The 13,621-nt window shown below is 42.3% G+C and overlaps 1 protein-coding gene across 1 annotated transcript in view; it reads right to left on the bottom strand.

Annotated features, from left to right (window-relative positions):
• Positions 1-2,293: 2,293 nt before the first annotated feature.
• The window catches only part of LOC308185385 (uncharacterized protein), a 38,551-nt gene continuing 27,223 nt past the window's right edge, over positions 2,294-13,621 (bottom strand). The window contains exons 3-4 of the mRNA XM_080573384.1: positions 3,272-3,353; positions 2,294-2,710 (exon numbers count right to left, since the gene is read on the bottom strand). Of these exons, the coding sequence (XP_080429510.1) occupies positions 2,644-2,710; positions 3,272-3,353 (149 nt within the window). The 3' untranslated portion in view covers positions 2,294-2,643. The remainder of the gene's footprint in view (positions 2,711-3,271; positions 3,354-13,621) is intronic.

Raw genomic sequence — 13,621 nt, 5'->3', positions numbered from 1 at the left:
CAAAGTCAGAGTCATACTTCTGAATGTAGTAGCCTCATGTGATTGCTTAGTACAAAGTATATCTCTGCTGAGAACAACTCTTTTCTCAAACATCCATCCATAATGGATTATGTTATGTTCTACTTTCAGCTAATACTTCAAACAGAAGCTATTCTAGTTGAGCACTGAAATGTTAACCTTGCTGTTTTAAGGGGTTGCTGACTGCCTAAACTGAAACTGTTCTCAGTCAGCTTCTGTGCAATCACTAGCTGTCAAAAATGTTCACTTATTCTCCCCATGTTGTCCTCTATTGTTCTTATGTCTATATATGCATATGTCACGAAGACTAAATTATACTACAAAAGTAAAAACACGTCCTGATTGTGAGACAAGATTTTTCTGTTTTATATCATCTTGCTCCAATATTACTCTCTGTCCTTTGACCCAGATTTGAACTGTAATATAGTATGGCTGAGGGGGGAGCTCTTAAAGTAATAGCGAACCTTGTAGTGTAAAATCTTGGTTATGAAGAGTCAGACTGTTAATTTACCCCTTCTACACGTATGGAAGGTATCCTGCTTTTAATCAGATGATCATAATCTTCCTGTAAATTCTTCCTAATTTTCCAGAATTAGGAAAAGTAGCACAGTTACACAAAGCTAGGTGTAGAGGCTTTTCATTTGCTGCAGAATTTAGCAATACAGATTGTCATGAAATTGCAAGACAACTGCATTCAGCACAAAACAACTGCAGTATCTCTATCACCTACTTGCTATCGTTGTTTTTGTGAACTGATGAATGTTGCCTCATTCCTTGGCTTGTAAAACTTGATTGACCAAGAATCTATTTTTAATACTCTCTAGTTTTGATCCTGTTATGCCTCACCTCTAAAATGAATATAACAACATCTGAATCTATATAGAGTCCCCAGAGCTAAACATTTCATGATACTTGGTCTACTCTGACAAAACATCATAAAGTAGTCCAAGGGAATCAATTCTTTTTTGCAGAGAGACATTATGAAGGGTATATGGTAAATTTCTTTTCACAAACGCCAAGTCCTCATCCCAGACCAGAGTCTCATTTGAAGAGAGAGCAGTGTGATCACTAATTCTTCAAGCAATTCTATACTTCCTTCTTGGCACCAAAAAAATGTCTTTTCCACTGTAAGTCAGAGCCTCTCAAAGCATCTGTCTAGGTACAACAGGCAACTTTGCAGAGGTTTACTAAGCATTGTCCAGCTTGAGGGGCAAGTTCAGAGAACAGTAGCTCTAATACCACTAATTCAGGGAGCAGAGAGTGGCTGAGTGTCTTCCCACTTGGGTACAGAGGTGGGAGGTAATTCTACCTTCATAGAAATCTCTTCAGAAGTAGGAACAGCCATGGTAATATTACGTTCTGTAAAGCTATGGAAAGCCAAAATGTACTTCTAAATGTTTTTGAATGCTTGGTAGTTTTACAGAATGTATATCAATGCTTTGATTTGCTGAAGTAACCGCACAGAATGGTTCAGCTCTAGAAGAAACAGACATTGTTGCAGGGGTATGGTACTGTAGATACTTAATGATATACACAAGTCGAACTTTGCCTTCATAACACTGATTTAAGATAGTTTGGTCCATATGATCCCCCTCTGTGTAGGTAGTTGAGAATAATGGAGACATCTATGCAAGCATCCCTCTCAGAATTATGGATCTCCTCCTACTGCTCTAATCTAACCATATATGAGGCCTGGAGCATGGTCTCTCTTCAGATACCTGCCCATGTAGTTGTATTCCTGATTTCTGCACATGGATTAGCAGCATGATTTATATTTTCTTCTGGCTCTAACAGATAGGAAAGACCAAACTCAGAAGAAATAAATGGATTATTTTTTTTTCAATTGAGAAACAAAATCCACTCATTTTTTGTTGATATTTTATAAGTAAGGTTTATTCCATTTTTGAACATCCTCATTCTTCTTTATATCTGGGATTTATGAACAAATATTCCATTGTGAACTATGAAGTACCCGAGCAGAACTACAGATTATGGTACTACTTTCAATTTGGCTGTTGTATTCTCAGGAGCAATTCAGCCAAAGAAATTGAGATACTTACATTCAATATAATCCCTCCTAGAAACTGACCACATTTTTGGCCCATACTAAAAGGAGCAGTATCTGCTTAAAGTTCACATTGTCAAGAGCACACGTGTTAATTTTAACACATAACATCAAAACTCCCTTATGTATTCCTTATTTATAGCTGCTACCATGTGTCTAAACAGCACCAAACACAGAATTATTTTGGCAGTTTTAGGAACATCTGGAAGATACCACATCATGTACACAACATTCATGGAGGCAAAATTTCATCCTGAGAACAGTCAGAGTCCAGAACTCCCAGTGAATGGAAGAAGCAAGCAGAATTGCTTCAAACAGTAGGCTGGAAAAATAAAGAGCTAGATCTTTGAAATCTTAAAGTCACCATCACTAAAAACATGATTTTCTAAAAATATTTATTATTCAAAGAGCTGCAGTTTGCAAACGTTTGTCTCAAACAATTCAGAGTGTTTTCAGAATGTTATGGAAGACACTGAAGCACAGCAAAATAACCTAATTCATGAAGCACTGAAACGTAATCCTGGGGAAACCAAGACTAAAGTTATACAGAAAAAAACATTTTATACAGTCAAAGTACACAGGGTGTTTGGGTCCTGGAGGATCCTAATGTTCTGTCTGTTCTTCTCTCTGCAATAGAAGAAAATATATATCCATTAATTCCCAAGGAGGTTTCTTTATATCTGGTTATATGCTACTATCTGACAACTCAATAGTTTTAATACCAAAGCAGCCCATGGGTCAGAGGCAAATCAAATTTACAAAGCAGCAAGATAAAGGTTAGGCTCAGCAGTGGATCTGAGAGGTCTCATGTATGAAGAAAAACAGAAAAGCAGTAAATGAGTGAAAGTTAAAGATGTACTTGGAATATAAACAAAGATTAAATGCATGTGTGGTGCAGTAAGCATGCCTAGTGCCTGTTTTTAGAAGAGGTAGCAAACTTTTTTACATGTTTCTGGAAAATCATGTATAAAAATATTAGAAGTTGTTCAAAAGCCTTTTTTTTTATTTATTTTGTTGAATTAGAGAATAAAATAAACTCTCCATCCAAATGGATTTTTTTTCTTTTTGAAGAGAAGTAAAAGCATCACCCCCCAAATGACTGAAGACAGATTCAAATTACCCATTTCTCTATGCAGATTTCCTGATGGAGCACTAAAAAAAATGTAATACATACCTTGTTCTACATACCTTTTCCTGCAAGTGGCGTCTTCCAAATGCCTCATACCTGTATTTCCCACAGCATTACTTAATCCAGCATGAAATTGCAGATCTAGAGATACAGAAGTTTATGCCTTAAGATCTAAAGTTAATGGATTCGGTCGTATCCTGCACAGGCATATCCTCTTAGATGAATAGTCTTGTGAGGAAATGGAAGAAATTGACATGAATCAAGGTTTATGGAATATATGTATAGAAGACAATGACAGCGTGCAAGGGAGGGAGGGTTTAGTAATCACATCCTGGAGAGAATCAGGACAGGAAGATTTCTGGAAAGAAACCACAGCTCTTACTGTGTAGCATAGTCTTTATAAAAGCAATGTAGGAGAATTAGTTAAAATGAATGGATGCTGGGATTTTCTGACAACTCTGCTTAGGCTTTCTGAGTCCTCAATGACAGGTCCCACTGTGGACTTCTCTCTGTCCTCCCCACTTCACTTGATTTTTAAGGAATCAGCCAGCAAGATTAGACCTTAACATTGTATTTGCTGACTATAGCTTCACTTACTTCCCTTCTCAGGAGCCTGGGAAACTATTTTCTCCCTGCAGCTCCTCCCTATATTATATATTATACATACTTATTACCAAGTTTTACATTCTAAAAAACCTTTGCTTCTCATGTCACCAGTAAGTAAGAACTGGAGTGAAACTGATTAACTGAAAAAGGGATCTGTATTTTTTAGCAAGTGTAATTTTAATTGGCTCAACCGACCTCATGTGTTAGTAGCGAGTCTGGCCCAAGGACTCTTTCCCATTTTACAATCTACTTTTCTATGGTTTATTCATTGATTAGGTACGTTTTGTGCTTAAACTCCAAAAGATATGTAATAGAAATGTTGCCAAGGTGCTGGGTTAGGTTAACAGCCCCTAGAAGTGGTGCAGAAAATAGTGCAGGGACCTTTGAGCTCCTCCTAGAGAGACACTCAGTTCTGTTGAAGGAGTTTATGTATTCATTTTCACTCTTAAAGTGCACAAACACTTTTTGCCAATTTAACTGTGTGAACTAAATGCCCTAGGGATAAATAATCTCTAAATCACTAGGGCTTTGACTTGATTTTAACCTAAATGAATGGCTTCGTTCCGTAATTGCAAGTTAACTTATTTGCATAAGAAAAAATTAAAAATGCTCACCCTTCAGCCTAAAATGAACTGTAAGAAAAAAGGGGGAGTATCTCATCTTTAATCACTTCCTTGTGTCAGCTCATCCCATTGTATTATGTCCATCACCCTGAAAGCTGGCAAGAGACACAGCTTCCTCCTGACATTAATTAACCACAAAGATAAGGCAAGTCTGCAAGCACAGTTTTCAAGACAGTTCACTGAGTAGGACTGTATGAATAGACACTCTCCTGAGCATTTCTCTGTGGAGGGAAAGGAAATCTACTTTCAGCTCACCTAAGTCACTGCATCTGAAAGTCTCTTCCCACCCAGTCTCAACACATTCTCCTAAAACTGTTCCCAGAAATGCCACCCAGCTATGATGAGAGATAAAGATGTATATTACATATTACTCTAAAGAGACATGAAGAAGTAAATTGGCTAAATATTTGTTTTGTTCTTTTTAGCTGATTGAAACTGTAGCTCATAAAAAAGTTTGCACTAATATACACAGCTATAGTAAAAACAATTAATTGCAATGCTAACTTCTCCACACCATGGAATTGCTCTGTTATCATTCACACATATTTCTCTTTCCTAAGCCATCCTTGATTACTGACTTCCTAGTACTGTTTACTGACTTTGCTCTGAAAACAATGATCTCTGGAAGATAACAGAGGAGATAGCTGGGGAAAGAAACCTCTTAAATTGCTACTGAAAAATTGTCAGAAATCGCGTCTTAGAGTCCTTTAAGCTTCAACATTGTGGTGAAAAGTGATTTGGTGAATCAAAGTAACCTGAGAGAAATTAATGCTTTTTCTCTCCTGGAAGGTTTGGCCTCCTATTAATATTCAGAAATGTTTGAATATACATCCTAGTGACAATCTACCTATACCAACCTGACGTTGGTGTCCTAATAGCATGTAATTCTGACCTGACCTATTGCACCCTTTTAGTCAACTTTTGCACTTATTCTCAAGAAATATTTTCAGCATTCAGTTCTGAGGAGAATAACCATTAACAAATCAACCACAAAACCATGAACAAATTCAATCAGTATTAAATTGCCATTCTAACATATATGTGAATGCAATTAATCCTTTTCATATGTGGTCAAGCCAGGCAATTAGTTTAACAAAGACAACACAGGAAACCAGTAAAGAGCATGATATCAGCTGGATCTAAGCATTTCAGGGATTAATTGGCCCCAGCATGCTAAATCACTCCATTGACTTTAACAGTGTGACATCAGAGATGAACTCGGTACATGACCAAGAAAAGAAAAGAGAAGTGCAGAAAAGAGAGGGAAGGGGTGCTTAAAAGTCATTAGCATAATTCAGAACATTATATAGGAACATTTCCTGTAGAAAATAAAAAAGATCCCAGTATTTTGAAGCATGACTCCATGAGCATCTAGATCCCTTGCACATGACAATTTATAGGAAGTATACAGAACACTTTCAAAAGCAAATATGAAACTGATGACCAAGTTTAAAATGGGAAAAAGAGCTGAATGAAACAGCGGACAATCTGTTTACCAGAATTGCTTGCAATTACCTTCATGCCATGTCCCACTCCAGTTCCTAATCCATTAAAAGCATTTCCTGCAATAAACAATCTTCACAAAAAACTTAAGCAAATCTTTGTTTCACAAAAATTTATTTTTTCACAGAAGTCTGCATTGTCTCACTGGTTAGCAGTTGTTTCCTTTTTCTTTTTTTCTTTTTCTTTTTCTTTTTCTTTTTCTTTTTCTTTTTCTTTTTCTTTTTCTTTTTCTTTTTTTCTTTCTTTTTCTTTTTCTTTTTCTTTTTCTTTTTCTTTTTTTTCTTTTTCTTTTTCCTTTTCCTTTTCCTTTTCCTTTTCCTTTTCCTTTTCCTTTTCCTTTTCCTTTTCCTTTTCCTTTTCCTTTTCCTTTTCCTTTTCCTTTTCCTTTTCCTTTTCCTTTTTCTTTCTTTTTCTTTTTCTTTTTCTTTTTCTTTTTCTTTTTCTTTTTCTTTTTCTTTTTCTTTTTCTTTTTTTCTTTTTCCTTCTCTTTTTCCTTCTCTGTTTCTTTTTTTTTCTTTTTCTCTCTCTCTCTCTCTCTCTTTTTTTTTTTTCTTATCCAGAGATTCTATTTATAAGACCAAAGAATCTAGGCACTTCTAGGCACTTCTTGCACTTTTATTGAATTCATATATACCAGAAGGTGCCTCAACAGATAAAATTCTTGTGCCCCACATGCAGAACAGCAAAGGCAACTACCCCTGGAAAGTCTTCACTCTTCTTCAGTGTACAGTAACAAGGTTTAAAATTCTTGAACTAAAAGGCATACAGCAAAAAATGTTGAGAGGTTACATCTTCATCAGATTCTCCCATTTTTCACATGGATGTAGAATAGCAATGAAGTTCCTTATTTCTAAGTCAATAAAAAACTGCAGTGTTGGTTCTATTTAGGACCAACACATGACATTTTACTCACAGGCAAAACCCCTAGCAGATGCAAACAATATTTATGGAGTTACACCACAGAAAATCTGTTTCACTTTTACCCATGAAATACGGTAAAAAAATATGCATTGATGCACAGTGATATGTATGCCTTAGACTACATGAAACATTCATTTTCTTAGGACAGTGACTTAAATGAATTTTTGAATGGAGATTTGCTTGGATGCCAAACTGAAATAAAATTAAAAAAAAAAAAAGGGCAAGGGCAAGAGCAAGGGCAAGGGCAAGGGCAAGGCAAGGCAAGGCAAGGCAAGGAAAGGAAAGGAAAGGAAAGGAAAGGGGAAAAAAACAGTTTAGTAAAATAGAAACTGATTTTGGAATATTTTTAATATAAATAAAAGACTAGAATTATAAAACCAGAGAAGGATGCAATAGCCTCACACACACTGTAATGCAGAAGTCAAGCACTACTGTGGAAAGCAAAGCAACAAAATTCTCCCACCTGCTATGAAATAACTTAAATTGTAATTATTATTTACCAGCCTCCTAGAACAGTAACCTTTAGTGATCACTTAGAGTACTTTTCATTAACTCATTTCAGTTTCTCCTGTTGATTTGTTATATACTCAGTGGAACTGAGATTGAAAAAATAACTCAGTAGTTAGTAAGAAGGACACTTTTATAAGGCCTGCAAAACTAGTTTGCTATTATTCTCATAATGCCTGTTTTACGTATCCTTGAGAAACTGCCTTGCCCTGAGATATTTAGATTTTTTTTTCCAGAGTTCTTCATGTACCACTTAAGGCAGTCACTAATGAATTGTGGTACCTTGGATACAACCCTGCTGAAGCAGGCAAAAGGGGATTTGAACTGACTCCCACACCCCAGGACAGTGTATACCTGTCATGCTGTGACATGTCTGCCTCTGCTTTAAAGGTCACTTAAGCACCTCGCAGCTTCATTTAGTCCAGTGGTTGCTCAAAATTGTACGGGTAATTGTTTGTCCAAAATGGTATTTTAGCGAAATAAAACATTCACCAGAATATTTCCTGTGCTTTATTTTTAATAAAATAATTGAACAGGAAGTGAAAGACTGTCCAAATCATTAAGCTAGAGGTCTGTGGTATTTTTAAATCCAAGATACATTAACGATTTCCAGGGTCATACTCTTAGTATAATATTCTGGATTAACAGATTTCCCTGGTTAAATGTTAAAATGAAAACAAAAACTGTAATAGACAAGACAATAACAGCCCCTCTCAGTTACTGTGTATATCACAAACGTGAACAAAATGCAACTTGCACCAATCTGTAAGACAAGATCTTGTTTGTCTTATACATCCTCTTTCACTTCTGTTAACAAATATTTGTCTAATTCTTTTTGCTACGTACATATTATCCTGGATAGGCTTACCTGCATTCACTATTATTTACTGGCATCAACAATTTCAGGTTGTCATCTGAAACAAGGATCCTAATAACACTGTTCCAAATATATAGAACTTCTAATGTGGGAAAACACAACGTGAGCAAGTAGGGCAGAGACCCTAGTGCAGAGAAAGCTTCTCACTCTGAGCCCAGTATTCAACCCATAGGCCACAGACTTGTCTCATTAAAAAGCTGAAATTACTTGGAATTATTTCAATTCTTTTGTTGCCAGGAGGTGGCACAGCTGGCATCAGAGACAATATGCTGTGCACACAACTGTTGTCTTCCCAGGTCACAGGAAAAAGGCCTGCTATTAAACTGGTATTAATCCGTACTTGGGCTGAGGCAGGGAGCAGACAGAGACAAGGAGAAAATCCTCACTACCCTGGAAGAATTACAAACACGCAGGGTGCATTAACACTGAGATACAGAGACTGACATATTAACAAAGACACTAACTGCCCGAGCTACAGCCTTCCCCTCTCTCCCATGAATACTCAGGTATGGGTGGTTTACTGTCCTCTTGACCAGGCTTTCATTGAGGCGCTCAACCCCTTCCACGCAGCAGTGGAATAACAGGCAACACACAGAGAACTACTTCAACTGTACTCAGTAACAAAATGGAGCTCACCTGTGCTTTTTAAAGATTAAAATCAAATTAAGCTTAAAGAATAAGGGAAGGACAACAGTTGCAATTCAGTTTGCGCTGTTTCTCTAAGCTAAGTGTGATGAAGTACAGCCTCCGTACCACACATCTACTGTATACAGTACCTGGAGGTGATAAAGTTACGGACGAGAACAGTGAAGTTTGAGTGTGAAACGTGCAAGGTGGAAAGGACTCTCCAAAAGCACACTACAAAGATTAATCTAGTATTCATTGATGGAGGGTTGGATTCAAAGAACAAATGGAAGAAAAGTTTTATAATCCATTGATTATAGAAAAATCCAGTAATGAAAGAGAAAAAGGAAGGAAGGGAAGGGGACAACAATGAAAAATACAGAGTAATAGAAGAAAGGAATAAAGAGCCGTCATCAAGGGAACAAGCCCAGAAACTTCTTGCAAAGTGAAAGCACTTTGCAAAGAAATAATTTCCCAAACCACACCAGAGCACCTGCAAAAGGAAAATGTGACCTCAGAGCGCAGAGAAACAATGCCATTTATAGTTGCGGAGAGTAAAAAAAGAGACCACATGTTGTTAGAGTATTTTACAAGTACTTTCATAACCTGCAAGTTCAGCAGTTCTTGACCACATAAGAAGCAGGGAAGCCTGTTATTTCACGGAATCATAGACTATCCTGAGTTGGAAGGGTCCCAAAGAGATCATCAACTCCAACTCCTGGGTCCCCAAAGGACCACCCAAAAAATCAGACCATGTGTTGGAGAGAATTGTCCAAACTCTTCTTGAACTCCAGCAGGCCTGGTGCCATGACCACAGCCCTGGGGAGCCTGTCCCAGTGCCCAACCACCCTCTGGGTGCAGAACCTTTTCCTAACACCCAGCCTGACCCTCCCCTGTCCCAGCTCCATGCCGTTCCCTCGGGTCCTGTCGCTGTCCCCAGAGAGCAGAGCTCAGCGCCTGCCCCTCCGCTCCCCTCGTGAGGGAGCTGCAGGCCGCCATGAGGCCTCCCCTCGGCCTGCTCTGCTCTGGGCTGAACAAATAAAGGGACCTCAGCCACTCCTCATATGTTGGGATTTCCCCTTCCCAGGTGCAGAATTCAGCACCTGCTCTTACGAAACTTCACATGGCTGGTGATTGCCCAGCCCTCTAATTTGTAAAAATCTCACTGCAAGGCCTCTCTACCGTCAATAGAGTCAAGCGCTCCTCCCAAGCAAGTGTTATCCACAAACTTACTTAGTATACCTTCAAGTCCTGCATCCAAATCATTTAGGGAAACATGGAAGATAACTGGCCCTGAAATGGACACCTCTGGAACCCCACGAGTGACTGGCTGCCTGCTGGATGTAACCCCATTTACTGTAACCCTCTGAGCCCGATCCATCAGCCAATTGTTCACTTATCATATTATGTATTTCTCTGGCTGTATGCTGGACATCTTGTCTAGGAGATTTTTGCTACATACACAAAAGAGGGAAGTTATCTGTAAAATTGCCTTACTGCTGGAATTTCATATAAGAACCCCAGGAAGGAGATGGATTTCTTCCCAACTGCATCCTGACATACTTAGCCATTTAATGACTTAGGTTGCAAAACAGATCACTAGTCAGCAGTTCTTACTGATTTATCGATCTGCAAGTGGATTTTTGACACCTGCTTCCAGGATTGATGTAATAGTTGAGGGCTCCAAGGTGGGGAGCAAAGTGTCCCTGTGCTCTCACTCCTGCCAGGAAGGCAGGCAGAGGACAGACACACCATATATTTAGGGAGTGGCACAGACCGGATGATGGCAGAGTTCAAGCTCCATCACTCTGGTGAACTGTGCAGTTTTTCTGCTGCCAAGTCAGAGCAAGCCCCCAGGCATGTCATTTCTGACTGACAGCATTGGTTTTGAAAGCCAAGACAGAAAAAAACAACACCTCTCTCCTCAAAAATGCTCTCACACACACTTGGAAAAACTCTGGGAAGACTGTAAGACAGCATGGTCTGATGGCATTGCAGTTTCTATGGGTCCACATGCTTTTGGAAACTCTTGCTACGTCCCTGACTATCAGTGCTCTCTCCTCCGTCGTGCACCATGAAATTCAACCACACCAGGGCTCAGCACAGGCCTCCATAAAGTGCTTGTTACACCATCCCATCACACCAGGAAGATGTTTCCAGTACCACCACCTTCATTAAAATGACAACCCCCTCTGAGGATGAATTTGGTGGATGTCATTACTACTGCCAGGGGATCGAAGCACAGGGCCTCAGCTCCCAGGAACCAAGCCTCACCCGGCCCGTGTCCCCACCTTTGTGGTGGGCTCCTGCACCCCAACCCTTGGGTTCCATGGCCATGAACACCACCCCCATTTCTGGCAGCACTCACAGGCTCTGCTGTGAGCTCTGTTTTGAGTAAGAGCAAGACACTCTCTGTAGAATCCTCATGGATTTTGTGTTTCTTTAATGAAGGACCAGCGTAGCCCTGTTAGTGGCGCTGTTGGGGCAGCCTCTTGCGGGGCTTGGGAGAGTCGGGGCAGCTGCTGGCCTTCCTCTTCAGGGGGCACTGGAGCCCACCAGGTGAGTGGTCCCTGCCCCGGCCAGGAGCAGAGGCCCAGTGGCTGCAGCCCTGGCCAGCATCATCTTCTGCTGCCTGCTCGAGCTCCGCATGGGGCTCCTCCTGCTTGCTGGAGACACGTGGTGGGGGGGTGGCCGGGGCCCCATGAAGGGCAGCACTGGATGTGCTGGGGAGCTCCTCATCATCGCTATCTGCAGGGCTGCCGGCGGGTCCAGGGCTGGAGGTGGGAGTTCTTTGCAGGAGGGTAGCAGGGCGATGGGTGGCCACAGGGCTATCCTCCTGCTCCCTGTTGACGTGGTCCTCCTGGAGGCCCAGCAGCCTCCAGGCCTCCTCACTGCACAGACACACAATGGTATTGACCAGTCTGTCCACAAAAGCTTCTGTCCCATCCCCCAGGCATCTCAGCAGCTGCTGGATGAGGATATTCCTGTCCAGCCCGGCATGGTACAGGGTCTGCAGGATTGTTCTCTTCACCACCATTGCTGGCCACCAGTGTGCCCTGTAGATGGACATCTCCTGACGCAGTCAGGGCAACATGGGATCGAGGATGCTGCAGTGCTGCCTGAAAAGTGCTGCCCAGATACCTGCTGGGCAGGAGGTTTTGCAGTGTGGCTCTGTCCCCCTGCCCCTCATCCCCCGGCCCTGCTCTTCCCTGCAGGGAGGACCGACTGGTGTCAAGAGTGACGCCTGCCTGGAAGCCAGCAGGTGCTGGCAGTCTTGGGGGGGTGACGATGCACTCTAGGTAGTCATCTTCTCCGCGCACAGACGTCTTGATGGTGCTCACAGCTTCCCTGCAGAGCGGGCACTCCGCCTTCAGCTTTGCCCACCGCAGGATGCACCCAAGGCTGAACTGGTTTTCACATGGCATTGTATATGCGATGTCCGTTTGTGCCTCACAGCAGATGGGGCACTTCCATACCACCTCCACAGTCACAGTCTTTTCGCTGGAGCAGGCTGGGGATAGCAGAACACGAGGAGCTGCTCCCCTTCGCTGGTGCCACTGCGGCGAGTGCTGCACACTACAAGAAGCAGAGAGGCCAAGCCCAGTGGCTGTGCCAGGGCGGTCAGCAGCAGTGCCCCGGCCCCTCAGCAGGAAATCCCCCAGCACCATCCCTGTGGCTGGGCTGTCCTATGCCCCCCGCCCACTGCCCCCGGACACGTGTCCCCGCACAGTTCACCTGCGCTGCTGCGAGTGTGCCCCATGGGGCCCCGGCTGCCTGAGCCAGGCAGGGCCGGTTAAACATGGGCACTGGCTGCGGGGACCGGCACCGAGAGCAGCTGCTGGTGGCCCCACAGCATCGCTCCACCAAATCCTTGCTCAACGCTCCAAGCCTCATACACACCCTGAGCAGGAGTCCAGGCATGAGCCAGGCTGGGACAGGCTCTGCCGGCACCCCAATATGAGCAGTGAGGGCCGTGACCACAGCCATCACTCGGTGACCTCATGGCCTGTTGCTCAGTGAAAGGCTCACCCCAGGGAAGCCTGTCCAGCCCCGCAGCACTCACCCACCCCCCCACCCCCCCCACCCCCCACCGCAGCACTCCAGCCAGCACCAGCATTGTGCCTCTGCACAGCCACTGGGGCTACCGCAGTACCACTGCCCATGCCCTCCCCTGCCAGTGTCAGGGCTTCCAGCAGCCACCCTGGCCTGGGCCTTATCTTCCCGGAGCCCTGCCACAGCTCTCTCTGGCCACAGCACCTGTCTCTGGCATAGCTTAATGGAAAGGGTATATAAGAGGTTTCACTAACCTGAATGGTCCCACAGCAACTATTTCGAGAACGTGACATATCCCTCAAAATATAAAAATTATATATTTTTTTATCCCCCCCCCCCAAATATGTCAAATATATCATGAAAATGAAAGAATTTCAAAATTGTTGAAGCTTTCTGTTTACCTTGATCAGTTAAATTGAGAATCAGTGGAAGAAAAGCTTTGGCATGATCATAAAAAAGGCACAAGTGAAGAAGCTGCAGGCTACCCTGAGGCCTCCCCTCAGCCTTCTCTTCTCCAGACTGAACAAACCAAGTGACTTCAGCTGCTCCTCATATGTCTTGCAAAATTATTTCAGAATATGCCCAGAAAACTACTGAAGAGGGAGAGCTTACCCATCTATACAAACTATAGGAAAAGCTACCTTCTCAAGCAGACCACTCAGAGCCCAGCAGAACATCTTCTTCAGCCTAAAGGA

The sequence above is a fragment of the Anser brachyrhynchus genome (assembly GCF_964034855.1).
Source record: "Anser brachyrhynchus genome assembly, chromosome: Z".
NCBI lineage: Eukaryota > Metazoa > Chordata > Aves > Anseriformes > Anatidae > Anser > Anser brachyrhynchus.
Note: the sequence above shows the minus strand (reverse complement) of the source record. Positions and strands in the feature narration are given on the sequence as shown.